The 17,289-nt window shown below is 49.0% G+C and overlaps 1 protein-coding gene across 9 annotated transcripts in view; it reads left to right on the forward strand.

The window, feature by feature from the left end:
* The window catches only part of SRGAP2 (SLIT-ROBO Rho GTPase activating protein 2), a 237,761-nt gene that overhangs the window by 208,235 nt on the left and 12,237 nt on the right, over positions 1-17,289 (forward strand). For all 9 annotated transcript variants that reach the window (XM_033852663.2, XM_033852657.2, XM_033852660.2 and 6 more), the window contains 4 exons: positions 530-664; positions 2,464-2,569; positions 12,214-12,438; positions 16,050-16,129. In XM_033852663.2, coding sequence (XP_033708554.1) covers positions 530-664; positions 2,464-2,569; positions 12,214-12,438; positions 16,050-16,129 — 546 coding nt within the window. The remainder of the gene's footprint in view (positions 1-529; positions 665-2,463; positions 2,570-12,213; positions 12,439-16,049; positions 16,130-17,289) is intronic.

Genomic DNA, 17,289 nt, shown 5'->3' on the forward strand with positions numbered 1-17,289 from the left:
AAATGGATATATATAGTTTCAATTTGAGGTTGGTCCTATCATTAAATCTAATTACATCTGATATGAAATTTTCCATAGGGAACTCCAGTATGATTGTTCTCCTGTAAGTAGGTGTGCTTTGTTACAGGCCAAGAGGAGAGAGAGCTAATCAGAGGGGCTGGCCTCCCTGGCCTCATTTCCCTCCCCTAGGGGCTCAGTCCCAGCCTGGTTTCATGATCTCATGAGAGAGCCAATTGCTGTGTCCCATCCCCAGCCCAGAGGGAATGTCCCTGAACCAGTCTGGCACAAGCAAATTTATGTAATGGACTTTTGTGCCCCTCCTCTGGCCCCGGGGCCCCTGAGCCTAAGCAGTCTTTGCTTTTGCTAGTCCCTGGTTGCCGTACTCATGGCCAACATGCTGGGCAGAAAGCTGATGGACTGTGATGAAGATTTGAATAGGCCACTCCTTCCCCACCACCTCTGCTTCATCCTGTTTGTTTTTACCTCTCTCACTCTCTCTTTCCTTTTTGGGGGGATTGCTTATCCTTAGGAGAGGACCCCCTGGCTGGAGACCAGAATGACCATGACATGGACTCCATAGCTGGCGTCCTGAAGCTTTACTTCCGGGGGCTGGAACACCCTCTCTTCCCCAAGGACATCTTCCATGACCTAATGGCCTGCGTCAGTAAGTATCATCCTGGCCTCAGATTGGCTTCTGGGCCAGAGCGCCTCATAGCAACAGATAACAAATTTCCACAGGGTCTTTTTTTCTCATAAGCTTTCCAGTAATGTTTTCCTTTTTTCCTTTTCCTTGGTGAAGTTTCTCTTCCTTGTTTTCACTCCTTTATCCCCTAGTAGGGGAGGAAAAAGAATGACTTTTCAGGAAGAGTCTGGATCACAAGTCAGAACTCCTGGCTTTTTTCTTTCTGATTCACTTTAAACTCTGTTGCTTCGCTGGGCTTTATCTTTCTTCATTAAAATACATTTATGTTCATATATAAGACACAGTCCTTTTCAGCTATTAGAAGCTCATATATTAGTGCTTGTGCTTTTCATGATGCAAAGGGAGAATACATAAGTGTTACAAATATTTCCTGCTTGTTGCTTTAAATATGGCATGACTTACCTGTGAGATGTGTTAATATGTGTTCTTCTAGGAATAAAAGCCTCTGCACATTTAAAAGTAGTGATAGGATGTTTTCTCAGAGAGAGATAGTCCCTACTTGATCTTTAGATAAAGCAGGTATCTTAGAGGTTCTCTGCCTCTTACTCTAAAATTTAGGGCTTGAAAAGCTATTCCTGGCCATTTAGTTTAGATCATTATACTGGACCCCCCTCTCATTTGTTGTCCACGGAAACTTGGATTAGTATTAGGTCATTCTGGAAGCAGACGCCGTTGAAATGGTGGCTTCAGAGGCTGGAGGAGGCAATGCCTTTGAAATGGAGAAAGTTTTTCTTCCCAGATCAACCAAGGTCTTCATCCCCCACCGCCCACCCCCGAGTTTCCAGTTTGATTCCTGAGCACTGTCCCTCTCTGTTATTCTGAGAGAGGGACCCAGAGCACTCAGGAAGCTAGCTCTCTTGTTTTATTGGTTTACTCACTATCTGTGGGAGTCCTAGTGGAAATGTGTTCTGTGGGTGACTGAATATATGCATCCCTCCTACCTTCATGTCTTTTTCCAGGGCTGGGCCTAGGTGGAATACCCTAAGTGGATGGGGGTTGCCAGGACAGTACAAGAGACCTTAGCTGCCCAATCCTCCCCTTGAGATCTGCTCCCGATCTAGTACCTCCCATTTCTTTTTCATGGAGAGACTCTCCTAGAAAATGACAGTATCCACATGGCACACCGTGAAAGTGGGGAGGCGGGCCATGAGGGAAGCACAGGCCTAGGGCCGTACCTGGAATTAATCAGTCCACAGCACAAGAGTCAGGAAAGTTCTCTGGTTTTCTCCCCAGATATCACTGCTTACACAGGGGCCTGCCATTTCTTGCCTCTGGCCACATTCTCCTCATCCCCACTGCAGATAAGGGAGGGGGGAAGATAAGCCAGACTTGTCCAGGGGATGAGGTGATGCACGTGTGGAGTGGGCAGGACAGGACCTGCGCAGCCCCTCCCTCTCCCCACATGTAGGCCCTCCAAGGCTGGGTGTCGAGCAGTCACAGCAGTTTCTGGTCAGCTCCTTGCCTGTGGTATTGTAATAAGGGGGTGATAGATGCTCTGGGGAGCATCTCCAACCCCTTCAGTGCCCAAGGAGCATATATCTTAAGTCCTGACCCGCAGAGGGTTCTGGAGCCTGCATGCCCCATCACAACAGCCCCACCCCAAGGAGCCACAGAGATGGAGCTCCTTACACTGGCCCAGTGCTGTGTGGACTTGACCGGCTGCTCTCCATATTGCACCCGCTGCTAGTCAGAGCCTTCTGACCACTATTTCCTGGGATCTCAGTTACAGTGGAGGGTAACGCATGGCTTTTTTCTTTCAGCAATGGACAACCTGCAGGAGAGAGCTCTGCACATCCGGAAGGTCCTCCTGGTCCTGCCCAAAACCACTCTGATTATCATGAGATACCTCTTTGCCTTCCTCAACCAGTGAGTAGACTTTCCAGGGAGCAACTGATTGGGCCTTAGCTTCGGTCACTGGAAGTTTACGTAGGGACCTATGTTGATTCCTCCAGCCCAACAGATACTTACTGAACACCTGCTGTGTGCTGGGCACGGTCATAAGATGTAAGAATACATTGTGAAATAAGAGACAAAAACCTGGATACCATTTAGCTCATGTTCCAGCAGAGGACACAGACAATTACAGAAACATGAGGTAGTAATAAGTGCTTAGAAGAATAAGGAAGTGTAAGTTAAGGGATCGGGGCAGAGGTGAAAGAGGGAGAGACACTGCAGAGGGGCCTTCAGCAAAGGCCTCTCTGGGGAGACGGTGTGTAAGCAGCAGCCTAAATGAAGTGAAAGAAGGAGCCACGGGATGGTCAAGGTCATCAAGCCCCAAAGTCATGGCAACAATGAGTTTAGATTTGAAGAAGCCATCGGAAAGTTTTAAGCAGAAGAATGTTGTGATCTGATTTTTTAATATATTTTTAAAATCTGCTTCATGGAGAAGTTACCATAGAGTAATGTGGAGAGAAGCGGGAGAGACCTCACCAGAGGTTATTGTGCAGTCTCGGTCGGGAGTGGTGGTGGCTTAGACCAGAGAGGGAATGGTGGAGGGTGATGAGGGGTCAGGTGTAGGATCTATTTGGAATACAGCTTTGATAGGACCTGCTGACGGGTAGGATATAGAATGTGAGGAAAGAGAAAAATTCTACATTTTTGACATGAGCAGCAGGGAAGCCGTGATGCCATTTGTGGAGCTGGGGAAGACAAGATGTGGAAGAAGCAATCAGGACAAAGTGTTGATGTGGCCATGTTAACTTGAGGTACCCGTTAGCCCTCCAGGTGGAGAGTCTAAGTAGGCAGCTGAACATAGGAATTGGATGCTCAGGGAAGAAACCTGGAGCAGAGATACAGTGTGAGGTCATTGTGTACTGATGGTATTTAGCTGGTCAGCCAGGGAGTGAGTGTAGCTAGAAGAGAGGTCTGAGCATCAGAGGGGCCTTGGGCTTAGCCAGAGTATTTCTCCCTGTCTAAGCAGTGTGTCCTTGCCCAGGGCAGGCATGGAGGGCAGCAAAGACAACGAGCAAGGACATGCTTCTCCCCTTAGGCACCTCTGTCTTTCCATGTTGCTTTCACTGCAGCATCTCCCTCAACAGCCTAGGCCAAAGTCTATCAGTGGGCAACCCGAGGGCCAGATAAGGCCTATAGATGTGTTCCCTTTAAGTCCACTCTGTCTTGAAAACATTGAACCATTTAAATATTGGGAGATTTTACTTTTTAAAAAAATCTAGATTTCTAGCTTCTCTTGAAAGAATCACTAGGTCTAGCAGCATTGGATCTGCACGCCCACGCGGCCGCAGTTCCCTGTGGAGTACGGGCTGCTGCCTAGATGAGGCGGTCAGGCGCCCCCAGTTCACCACAGTCCCCAGCTCTCCCCGAAACTCCCCGATGCTGAGGCTGAATTCAGTTGCCGTTATCATCTCTCTGGCTTTATGGCTTTTCACTGAGTGGGGAAACATTTCTTTAGATCCATGTATCTATTTTTTTAAAAAAGGGAAAACAAAAAGTAGACCAAGGGGCTAGGATGTTTTAGCTCATATTGCTTTGTGACAATGAAGACTCTTCCTAGTGGGTTGGTCCCTACTTCAAAGAAATACAAGTTCAGAGGCCGTCTCAGCCTCTGCTTACAGACCAGAGTCAGCCTGACCTTGAGGCATCTGGGCTAGCAGCCCCCGCCCGAGACCTTTCAGGGGCAACCACACTGTCCTCTAGCCCTGTTGCTGGCCCTGCAGAGTGACAGAGGGTCCTGGCCCAGCAGCCTGCTGCTTCCACGTGGCTGTGTCTGCACCATTCATTAGCCAAGCCCTGACTCAGCACCACAACTGCCTTTAGTTGAGAACCCCTCATGACTCACACAGCGTTTCACATGCTGCCCGTTTTAGGCAGACGGAAACTCTGGTAATGACTCTCAAGCCAGTCGGTCCCCTCAGGGCCACCAGGCCTTGTCTCCCCTCATTGACCGATACCTGCCCTCAAAGAGCCTAGTCTGCTCCCGCAGAGCGAGGAACATGTCGGTCGTGGGTAAACAGGCAGGGGAGCAGGCAGGTCCTGGGGTGACTGTGTGTGTAAGCACAATGGCCTCATCCTGCCCACATTTTCTTCCTGCTAAGTGGAGGGGTGAGGGAGTTTGTGGGTGGGGAGAAACGGTAGAGGAAGCATCATAAGAGCTGGAGAGGGTGGCCACTGTCGAAGGAAACATGGAAAACTGCACCCATTCAAATGATGACTTTTGTTTTGTTTCACTTCTTTTTCTGGTTAAAAAATGATTAACTTGCTCATCAAAGTCTTTCATTGAAAAGATGCAGCATTAATAACCACAGTGTTTCCTAAAATAATAAATGGAGTGCAGGACACAGGCGATAGAGAAGACCACCTGCCTGCACAGGAAGGTGACAGGTGATAAGTATGCAGACTGGGCCCAGTCTGGAAACTCTGCCTGGGCCCAGACTTTTAGGACCCCTCTCCTTTGCTGTTACATGTCCTGACAGTGTGTACTTTATGTCTGGCTATTGTCTTTTTTGGGGTTGTACACATCCTCCATCTCAAGGAACGCCCAGAACTGAGATATATGTATGGAACTCCTTACACAGTGCACCAGTGCTGTGTGGACTTGACCTGGTTCCACATATATCTATATAGCTAGTGTTCAATCTACTCCATGAACCTTGGGTACATGCCTGTCCAGTAGGCCTTGTTAATTGTTAATTATTAATGTTATCCTTTCTTAGCATCTGCATTGATGATCAATTGCTGTGTAATAAATTACCCTAAAACTTAGCAACTTCAAAACAATAAGCATTTATTTTTATGTCACAGTTTCTGTGGATCAGGAATCTAGGTGCAGCTTAGCTGGGGCCTCTGGCTCCAGGTTTCTTGAGGTTACAGTGAGTGTACTGGGGGCAGGGCTGTAGTTTCTTCTGAAGGCTCGACTGGGAAAGGATCCACGTGGTGTTGGCAGGATTCAGTCCCTTGCAGGTTGTTGGACTGAGGGCCTCCTTTCCTGGCTGGCTGTTGGTCAGAGGCCTCCATCAGTTCTGCACCACATGGGCCTCACCATAGAGCTGCTCGTGACATGGCAGCTGGCTTTGCTCCAAGCAAGTGAGTGACAGAGTGCCCAAGAGAGCAGCCAGTCTTTGTAACCTAATCTCAGAAGTTACGTCCCATCACTTCTTCCATACTCCATTCACTAGAAGTGAGTCACTAAATCTAGCCCACACGCAAAGGGAGAGAACTACACAAGGGCATGAATACCAGTAGGCAGGGACCATAGGGTTCATTTTAGAGGTTGCCGGCCACAGCATCTGTACTACTCAGTGGGTTTTCACCCTGAAACAAAGTGCAGGTAGCTCCCCCTCACTGCCGCTGACTCTGCTGCTTGCCTTTTGAAACCTGATTTCTTCAGATGTCAAACAATACAGACTTTTAGTCTCTTGCTAATCAAGAGAGGTCCATAGACCAGCAGCATCAGCATCATCAGGGAGATTGTTAGAAATGCAGAATCTCAGTTCCTCCCCCACCCCACCCCCAATGACCCATGAATCAGAATCTGTATTTTGGCAAAATCCCCTGATGAGTCATAGGCACATGAAGGTCCGAGAAGCATCACTCTACATCCTCAAATATTGCTCCATAATCTGAAAGAGGGAATTGGTGGTGCTTCTTTCACTGTTCAGGCACCTCAGCAGCTCTCCAGAAAAGCTGAGTCTTCCTCCAAACTTCACCATCTCAAGTGCCTCCCAGTTTGGAAAGATTCTGTCTGTGCTGCTCTTCTGACTTTCACAAGGAGTATTTTAGCTTCTGTATGAAAATGGACAAGTAGAATTGTGGCTGGATTGTCCTAGAGACTCACAGATGCTCATGTATTTATTCACTTATTTATTTAACATGCATTTATTAAGCATTTACTGTGTGCTAGGCCCTGTTTCAGTTGCTGGATATCTAAGATTGCACCAAACAGTCAAGGTCTCTGCCCTCATGGAGCCTACATAGCACATAGAACTGGAGGAAGACAGGCAAAACTGATAAGAACACATGTCATGGGACTTCCCTGGTGGCACAGTGGTTAAGAATCCACCTGCCAATGCAGGGGACACGGGTTCAAGCCCTGGTCCGGGAAGACCCCTCATGCCATGGAGCACCTAAGCCCATGAGCCACAACTACTGAGTCTGTGCTCTGGAGCCCGCGAGCCACAACTACTGAGCCCACACGCCTAGAGCCCGTGCCCTGCAAGAAGAAAAACCAACGCAATGAGAAGCCCGCTCACCACAATGAAGAGTAGCCCCTGCTCACCGCAACTAGAGAAAGCCTGCACACAGCAGTGAAGACCCAGCACAGCCAAAAAGAAAGAAATTAATTTGAAAAAAAAAGAGGCTTCCCTGGTGGCGCAGAGGTTGAGAGTCTGCCTGCCAATACAGGGGACATGGGTTCAAGCCCTGGTCCATGAAGATCCCACATGCCACAGAGCAACTAAGCCCGTGTGCCACAACTACTAAGCCTGAGCTCTAGAGCCCACGAGCCACAACTACTGAAGCCCACGTGCCTAGAGCCTGTGCTCCACAACAAGAAAAGCCACCGCAATGAGAAGCCTGCATACCGCAAGGAAATGTAGCCCCTGCTCACCACAATTAGAGAAAGCCGGTGTGGCAGCAACGAAGACCCAAAGCAGCCAAAAATAAACAAATAAATAAATAAAGCATGTTAGGGGACTGGAGAGTGTAAGGGGTGGGTGTGAGGGTTTCCTCTTTAATATACAGTGGTCAGGGACACCTCACTGAGCAGCTGACAGTGGGCAGTGGTGTAGGAGGAGGACCAAGAGGGATCGGTGTCCCAGAAGCCGCATAATGTGTTTCAAGGAGGGTGTGATAACTGGGATAACATGATGACAGGTCAGCTAAGAAAAGGACTGAGAACTGATTTAGCAGCATAGATGTCACTAGTGACCTTGATGGGCATTGTCTTGGTGGAGGAGGAGGGGCAAAATCCTGATGGTGTCAGTTCAAGCGAGAAGGGGTGCTGATGCTGGATAAACAAAATGTGGTAGATCCGTACAGTGGGGTCGTATTCAGCTAAATGCTACTGGACCGTACACTTTAAAATGGTTAAAATGGTACATTTTCTGTTGTGTGTATTTTACCACGATAGAGGGGTTGGGGGGCTGCACGGGAAGAGAGTAGGTGTGTGAATCTGCTAGGGCTGCCCCAACAAAATACCATAGACTGGGTGGCTTAAACAACAGAAATTTGTTTTCTCACAGTTCTGAAGTCTGGGAGTGCAAGATCAAGATGCCAGCAGGGTTGGTTTCTGGGGAGACCTGTCTCCTTGGCTTGTAGACAACCACCACACTGCTTCCTCACGTGGCCTTTCTTCTGTGCACACACTGGGAGACAGAGCTCTGCTCTCTTTTCCTCTCCTTATAAGGACACCAGTCCTGTAGGGTTTGGGCCCCACCCATATGACCTCATTTAACCTTAATTACCTCCTTAAAGGGCCTGTCTCCAAATACAGTCATTACAGTCAAGTTAGGGCTTCAACATATGAATTGGGGGGCAGGGAGGACACAATTCAGTCCATAACAGAACTGGTAAAGAAGAACCAGAGAATCAGAGACAACTCTCAAAGAATTTTATTATAAAGAGAAGAGAATGGGACAGTAATTCAGCATGGATACGGACTTAAGAGAGAATATTGTTTTCAAGATGGGTGGTATTGCTGCACATTGGCATGCTAGTGGGGGTGACCCCATAGAGAAGAAATGATGATGGAGGAGAGAGCAAGGTAATTGCTGGAGTGCTATTCTTGAGGAGGTGAGAGGGAGGAAGGCAAGTCAGTTAATAGATATGGGACCATGGAAGTTGGGGAGAGGGGGCAAGGGGAGTGAGGGAGTGCCTTTGAAGGGCCATCAGGAAGAGTCAGCCACAATTACCTTCTACTTCTTATCTCTTAAGGAGACTTTTGGGAAAGTCTGTTAAACCATGGATTTACAGATTCTCAACCCCACGTTTTGCCTGGAGCCATGGTGAATAATACAATTCCTCTTCATCCCTTTCAAACCTGAAATCAACCCTGATGCATAATATCTTACCCATGGTCTGTTGGGTGTTGCCAAATCAAACCCCTGGAGGCCATGAAGTTGAAGGTTTTTAATGGAAGTGTCATATGTTTAAAACAGTGTGTTCAAAGCTTCGTGCTCTCCCTGAGGATTTAAGGTTTTGATTTGGGGATGCAGAGCCCTCAGCTTGTTAGATTATGCCTGTCAGGAGAAGAAGACGGTGGACACCTGTAAGTCAATTACTGCCAAATGTCAGCGGCCCTGCTTTTCCCTGGCTGGAATCAAAGGTCCTGTGCCGGGCTTCCCTGGTGGCGCAGTGGTTGAGAGTCTGCCTGCCGATGCAGGGAACACTGTCTGGGAAGATCCCACATGCCGCGGAGCGGCTGGACCCGTGAGCCATGGCCGCTGAGCCTGCGCGTCCGGAGCCTGTGCTCCGCAACGGGAGAGGCCACAGCAGTGAGAGGCCCGCGTACCGCAAAAAAAAAAAAAAGGTCCTATGTCAAGAAGCAGACAGGACATTAAAATGACAGAAAATATTTCTTAAACATCACCTATGTGCCAGGCACAGTGCTAAGTGCTTTGCACATATTACCTCGTTTAGTCTTCACAACAGCCCATCAAGGGGGCACATAATTGCCCCCATTTTATGAAGAAACTAGGGAACTAGTACAAAACGATGGTAAGCAATGGAGCTGGGACTCAAAACCAGGTCTGCTTGACTCTAAAATTCTTGGGATGTTTTGTTTTTCTTTTTAAATGTAATCAGAGATACAAATGTGCATCGTGTTTTTTAAACACCTTTATTGGAGTATAATTGCTTTACAATGTTGTGTTAGTTTCTGCTGTATAACAAGGTGAATCAGCTATATGTATACATATATCCCCATATCCCCTCCCTCTTGCGTTTCCCTCCCACCCTCCCTATCCCACCCCTATAGGTGGTCACAAAGCACCGAGCTGATCTCCCTGTGCTACGCTGCTGCTTCCCACTAGCTCTCTATTTTACATCTGGGAGTGTATATATGTCAATACAACTCTCTCAGTTTGTCCCAGCTTCCCCTTCCCACTCCCCGTGTCCTCAAGTCCATTCTCTACGTCTGCGTCTTTATTCCTGTCCTGCTCCTAGGTTCTTCAGAACCAACAAATGTGCATCATTTAAAAGTAAAAAGTCCAGAAAAATGCATGATGAAAAACAGTTTTCCCACGCCAATCCTGATTTTCTCATTCCCCCCAAAACCCACTACACTGGATCTTTTTAAGGTGCTCAAAAGAGGATGAGTTCAAATCAATTAGGAAAGTTCACTCGTGTTATGGACAGAACCTAAAGAAATATAGTACAGTTCTTAGAGGAGATGGCATGTGTAGAAGTCGATACCAAAAAAATATTTTTTTTAAAGAGGGAGCTGTTACCAGTATTATCCATTTTAGATATTTCTTCAAAAATAAAAATCCAGTATTTGAGGTCTTATACTAGGTACAGCCATCAGAGTCTTCAAGGATTATTAGCACCATTATATTATATACAGAATTGTGTGCATTTGTTATGTGCTCATATATGAATTTCCCTGGGGAGAGAATCCTTAGTTTTTGTCAAATTATTTGAAGGAGCCTGTGTCCCTCAAGTAGTTAAGCACCATGGCTTTACCCCCAGAACTTAGGTGTTCCAGTAGATTGGAAGAGAAAGAAGGATCTTGGTCTGTATTTTAATGGGAATAAGAAATGGACCTGGACCCATGAGAAGTGGACCCCAGTGCACAAACACAGGTCCTCTCTGGCCCTGGTCATTGTAGCCACCTAGGAGTTGAGCAGTCCTTGCCTTAGAAGGCCGGGCAAGATTCCTCTTCTCTCAGTGAGCTTAGACTGGGACCCTCAGGCCTAGAGTTTATCTCCCTTTGACCACCAGGCTCCCCAGAAACTACTGCTTTCCTTGCATGTTACCAAAACGTTGTCAGATCACACTAAAGAAACGGGCTTCCTCCTGCTTGTCCCTCCATGACTCGAGGAACCAGCCAGCCTGGGATGGGCTACAATTTTAGCCCTGTGGCACCTCATGCCTCCGTTGTCCCTGCTAAGGTTCCCATGCTAATTATCTCTCCTGTCTCTCTCCAGTTTTTATTTGACCAAGAAGTAGACTTGGAAACATCTACCAGCCTTTTCTGAATCTCTGCTCTCTTTTAACTCAGGAGCCAGAGAAGGATTATAAAATTAAATCTTTAAAACCTCCTATGAAGCAGTCCGACCACTGAGATCCATCAACGCACCCATCTCAGGCCTCCCTGCATCTGACCGGGTCCTACAGATCAGTGGTCCTCAGCCATGACAGTTGTTTGTCACTGTCCCACTTCATTGTCCCACTTCACATGTTCTGCAGTGATTCTGTGGGGGGACCGGGGACGTATCTGAATCTTCAGTGAAAGAGAGAATCATTGAGATAGAGACCAGCTTGGTCATTTGAGTCTGTATGCTGGATACACTAGAAGTCAACTCTGCTCAGTTCTGAAGAACAGCTACTCAGATGAAGACAGCTGAGTCCCAGGCCTCTGGCTCAGCACCACGGCTTTGGTATCCTCTCAAGATCTGTCAGAATCCAGATGCCCACAAGGGAGGCAGAACCCCGTAGCAGAGCTCACGTTTCTGCAGACTCCTAGGGGTGGGGTACATCCAGAGCTAGCCCAGCCTTCAGTGCCTGGACAGACAGACCAGTGGGCACTCACCACTGAAGGGCTTGGGTCCTTGGCCAGGGTTGGAGGTATGGCTGGAGCAGCTGCTGGCTGGAAAGGGGGAGTTCCTGGAATAAAATACCCAATAATGAAGTCAGACTGCGTCCAGGGGAAGCCTGAGCAGGAGCTGAGCTACATGCTGACCTTTTCCTGAATAAATCCTGAATGTAATAGTGGAGGAGGATATTATGAAAATGGAAAACAATTGCATTAGCTACTCCAGGAAGAAATTCACGGGCTTGATGGAATACAAAAGCTAATCGGTTGGCTATTTTTTTAAATAAGTCTAGAGCTTAGAATGGAATATCCCTAATAATTTGATTACTTTGCCATTCAAGAAGGTACACAGCGCACAATGCCTGCGTCTTCTGACCGTGTCATTACCAGGGCAGCCCGAGGGGCTCCGTCTGTTCTGTCGGCTTAGTGGGTTGGTCTGTGGGAGCGTATCCAGCTCTGCAGAGTGGTGTGTCCGCAAGGCAGGGTGGATTTGGTGGATATGGTCTAGGGTTGGGGTGGGGATTGGGGGGTAAGTAGGATTTGAACAGGGAGCTAGAGAAAGAGGAGGGGCGAGATCTGCAAGGAGGGACCTCCACTTGGCCCTCCCTTGGCTCCTGAATAGTGTCCTGGTGGTCATTCTCTTCTCCCCCTACCGGCTTTCTAGAAGGGCTCTGACGCCCAGAAAAGCAGGGGGCCGTCTGTGCTGCTTCTGTTCTTGCTCCTGGCAGCGCCTCCTGTGACTGTGTTTTCTGGGCATTCATGCGAGTGCTTTTCAGCTTGCCCCCTTTTCCTTCTCCTCCAGTTTATCACAGTTCAGTGAAGAGAACATGATGGACCCCTACAACCTCGCCATCTGCTTCGGGCCCTCGCTGATGTCAGTGCCTGAGGGCCATGACCAGGTGTCCTGCCAAGCCCACGTGAATGAGCTGATCAAAACCATCATCATCCAGCACGAGAACATCTTCCCAAACCCTAGGGAGCTGGAGGGCCCCATCTACAGCAGAGGAGGGAGCACGGAGGATTACTGGTAGGGGGCTCAGGGTCGGAGGAGGGGAAATGTCACCAACACGCACTGGCGTGGGGGCCAGATGGCCAAGCGAGACCGAGGGAAACACCCAGATCCTCCCCACCTCCCACTCCGAGGCACTTCAAGCTGCCAGGATCGGGGGTTGCTGTAGGCAGGGCCCCACCTCGACCCAAACTACTCAGTGCCACTTCAGGCTGCCTCCTTTTTTATGAGTTCTGAGTGATGAGAGAACATTCTGAAAGATAACAACAGCAATAACAGGAACGTTAATGATCTCCGGGAAAGGAAATTTGATCAGATTGTACGCAGAACTGCCGTTCATCAGGCAGCGGTGTCTCTCTGGCTCCTGCTCGGAGCTGGCTATTGTGAGAAGAACAGTCCTGCGTCCCAGGGAATTTCTGTCTTATTGGGAAGATTTCAGTTATAAAGCGTAATTTCCTGACTGTGAGTTTATACAATGATAATTTAGTAATGATCTCAGACATTTGTGATGAGAAAGTGGGGTAAGGTCCATTTTCGGCAGGTTAGGCCCAGTGCCCCACTAAAGCAGGTTCGTCATGACTTCACCTGGAAACAGAGATATAAAAGGAATCCCTAGGGCACATCTTTACTAGACCCTTCCGTTAGACAAATAACAGATTTCCATTTTATAGATTAAGTCATTGCAATCTAGAGAGGCCAGGGACGATCTTTGAGGCCACCCCAGTGGTGAGGATCCCAGCCCTGACCCCTTGACTGTCAGTGCAGGGTACCACCCACTGCCCCACACTGCCCCCATCGTGCCACTTACAGGGTCATTTTCCCAGTAAACGCAAAGACAACTGCCTCTCTCTTTTACTCCCTAACATCCCTTACCTCTTCCTCCTCCTCCCTTTCCCTTCTTCCCCTAAACAGTGTTTCAGCCTAGGCTGAAAGCATAAGCCAGCCCAAATCGGATTCCATCTGAATTCAACATCTGGAAGCAATTCAGCCAGCCCCATTGCTATGGACTGAGGTAGGGGAGGACAGGGGAGGTTGCTTACTTAATGAGAGGCCAGTCAGTCCATGCTTCTCCCTGATCCCCACAGAAGGAGCCTCCAGCCCAAGGAGTGAGGAAAATGCTATTCATGTGTCTGTGAACATAAAAGTACCACTGACATCGCTGAGTTCGGTCTTCTCTGCTGTCCTGTAGATCCCGGCATCTGAGGCTGAGCTGGAGAAATCTAGGCTCACCAGCTCGGAGAGAAAGCTTCCGGTCACTGACAGATGGCTGGTGGGGACTAGGGATGTTGTTCGAGTCCCAGCCTACTGGCTGGTGGGCTCCAGGGAGCTGTCCTTGTGCATGTGACTTGGAGAGTTGGTTTCCCTTGCATGAGTGTTGAAAAGCTGTGGAATAGTGTTCCCGATTCCTGCTTCACCTGCCTTCTCACATATCAAACCGCTGCAGGCTCTGGGCCCATTCCAGGACACAGAGCCCCACCTCACGGCCCGGTTCAGCAGGGCCCTGGTAGGGCTCACCGGGCACAGATGGGAGGGCACCTACCTCTCAGTTCTGTCCAAGGTCTTCTCCCAGCACAACACCACCACCCCCCAGCCCCATTGGTTGTGCATCTGCCATTTATTAGCAGCCTCTGGGAAAACCACAAGATTAGTCAGGGCCTGTTACTACCACAGACTGGCTGGGAGGCCAGAAGCACCCCAGGATCAAGAGTAAATGACCTTGGGTAGGAGGGACCATCTGACTGCTGGGTTCATAGCCACTCAGAAGGCTCCCAGCCTGTCCATCAGAAGAGAGAGAAGTGCCAGCAAAGTGAGCTAAGATGGATGAAGGAGGGGAGGGAGGGGTGGCAAAGGGGGGGTCAGAGCCCAAGTATACTGGAGATGGGCCAGGAGACCAGAACAGCCAGGAAGAGGGAGCACCAAGGCCGCTTGGCCTCCCCGCAGCCCCACTGCACCACGCTTGCCAGCCCTGAAACCGGAACCCAGTTTTCCAGGACTGCCTGTGGTGTAGCATGCTGGGCTGCTTCTGAGACCACAGGTGTTAGGTAGGCTCAGGTGTGCGTGTGGAATGAGAGAAGCATAGCATTTCAGGGCTAGAAGGGACCTTATAAAGCATCAGCTTGTCTTTACCTTAGAGCAGTGGTTTTCAAAGTGGGGTCCCTGGACCAACGGCACCTGCCTTACACAGGCTGATTAGGAATGCAAGTGCCCCGACTCCACCCAGACCTAGTGAATCAGAAACTCTGGGAGTGGGTGAGGCAGTCTCTTTTTAACAAGCAGTCCAGGGCTCCGTGAAATTTGGGAGCTGCCGCCTTAGTGGACGGCCAAAGAAATGAACTCAGAGGTCTGGGGAAAAGTGAGCCTTTGCCCTGCACACCCCTGGGGTCCCAAGTTTCCAGAATGTCACCAAACTCATTCAGAGGGTTTTGAGGCCCAGAAAACAGTGAGAAAGTGTGCCCACATTTTCTGATAAAGAGGAATCCCTGTTGATGTTCTCCCATAATGTTCTCTGGGGTCTGGAGAGCCTCCTTGGAACTGCCTTGCTTCACATGGGGTGAGTTCTAAATTAGTCCCCTGGTCTTTGAGGAACTTTCTAGGAGCGAAGGACCCATCCGCTGAGGAGGGAGAGGCTGTATGCTCAAAGGTAGAAACTGAAGCCAGGATGTGGGGTTGAGGGGTGATGGTGCTTCCATAGAACTGCCTGGAAAGTCTCACTTGTTACTACCTACCACCAGAGGAAGAAACTTTAGAAATGAACAGGGTTTTTCTCTACTTTTCAGGAAGTCAGAACTTCCTGGTGCCCCTCCCCATGCGCTCTGAAGTCCAAGAGATCAGGAGTAGAAATGACTTTTCCTAATAACTTCCCTGCTCATTCTCAATTCTCCACCCTGGGTAATTTGAGGCTCCATGAATTCTGTCAAGAACTTGACCCAGCTCTCATCTGCTGCCCTCTTGCAGCGTCCAGCCCACAGCAGACTTTCTTCCCCTGCTTGTGTTTCCCACTCATTTCTATGACTCACCTCCTACTTTCTCACCAGTACTAAACCACAAAGCAGCCAGAGCCATCAAGCAAGATGAGAAAGAAGGAAAGAAAGCACTGCTTATTCATCACTCCCTCTTATTTCATTGAATCCTAACACAGCTCTGTGAGATATATAGACCATTATCCTCGATTCGTAGATTAGGTATCTGAGGCTGAAAGAGATTAAGTAATTGCCCAGGGTCGCACAGCTACCAGGTGTCAGAGCTGGTATTTGAATCCAGTTGTATCCGATGCTAAAGCCCAGTGTTTCCCTTCCACCATGCTCCCTCCAGGAACTAATTCACCTAGAGAAATAGCCCTTGAGGAGCTAAGTTGTTCCGTATTTTCGAAAAGATTTGTAAGTTCAAATGGGGTTCCTCTTGTCTCAAGATGTTGTAAGTCCCATGTAGTCTCGAGTAGTTTTTGTAGCGGGAGCTAGCCTAGAGAATCCCGAGAGCCTTACATTTCATTATAAGCATCTGTCTGGAGTATGTGATCAGGATCTAGAGAGTCTAGGATAGATCCCATGTCCAAGGAAGCTGTGTGAAAGAGAAGACAAGAATTTTGTAAGCAAATGCTGAGGTCCCAGTTACTCTTGGTTCTGTTGCAGTGACAGCCCTCACGGAGAGACTACCTCGGCTGAAGACTCAACCCAGGATGTGGCCACAGAGCACCACACAAGTGATGACGGTACGAGGCCCCACTTGGAGTCCGTGGGACTGTGGGGTGGTGAAGCAGAAAGGAGAGATTATATATCCTGTGCTCCTGATGACCCTTCCTGTCCAGCAGTCCCCTCAAGACGAGCAGGGAGCTCTCCTGCCTCCCAGCTTCATTCCTTCCCTTTCTTGGAGAGACAGCCCACCTTCTCAAATAGAGTGGTCTCTGTATTAAACCAGAGGTGAAGAGCTAGACCTTAGCCCTTCATCCTTCACCCTTCTCGCCCCACCTCACTGCGCCTCATCCACCTCCCAGCTCTTTGTCTCATCTGGCTGTCTCACCAGCATACTGTCAGTCCCTTGTCATGGCCCAGACTCCTGCCAGGTAGCTGGAGACCAAAGGGAAGGAGAGCTCATTTGAAAAACAGAGGGCCCAGGGAATAGTGAAGCTGGGTGCCAAGAACCCGGCAGAAGCAAGCCAGAGGGGGATGGGAATCAGGATGCAGAAACCACATGCTCTCACGCCTGCCGACTGGAAAAATTGACCCTTTCCAAAGCACAGACATGCGCTGCGCAGCCTGGCGTGTGTGCGTCGAGAGCTGGAATGCGCAGCTGTCGTCCGTGGGCCTCGGCGGTGCCCATGATTTATTAGGGTCTGTCCAGCCAGCACATTCCCCCTCCTGCCAACAGTTCTACACCTCCATTTCTGGATCGCTTGGGCTCTGGAAGTCTCAGCAGCTGACAAGGGGCCTCAGAATTTTCTGGGCACAAGAACAAAATGGCACAGGCTGCAGTGTTCCCTGCTCCCTGCCTTGCTATGAATTCTGCAATCCTAGGCCAGCGTTTAAAGGAGAAAAAGAAATTAGGATTGCTGATTTGGCTCTTAAGGTCAGATGGATCAATATGATAATTTACCACACAATGGGAAGGGATTTGGTGAACCAGGGAAATTCGTATTTGATTAGAGCCTGCGTGTGCCCAGCACTGCTAGAGGCTGTATATGTCTTATCTCTTAATCCCTAGTGAAATTGATATAGCTGCTATTTAATAGTTAAGAAAACTGAGGCCAGAGAGGTCGAGTGACAAACCCGCAGCTGTATGGAACTGACATTGGGATATTTAGACAGGCCCCCTGTAGTGAAGTCCCCAGCCCTGCCCATTCAGGAGCAGACCCACCTGCCCTGGCTGTCTAGG

This window comes from Tursiops truncatus, chromosome 1 (assembly GCF_011762595.2).
Source record: "Tursiops truncatus isolate mTurTru1 chromosome 1, mTurTru1.mat.Y, whole genome shotgun sequence".
Taxonomy (NCBI): domain Eukaryota; kingdom Metazoa; phylum Chordata; class Mammalia; order Artiodactyla; family Delphinidae; genus Tursiops; species Tursiops truncatus.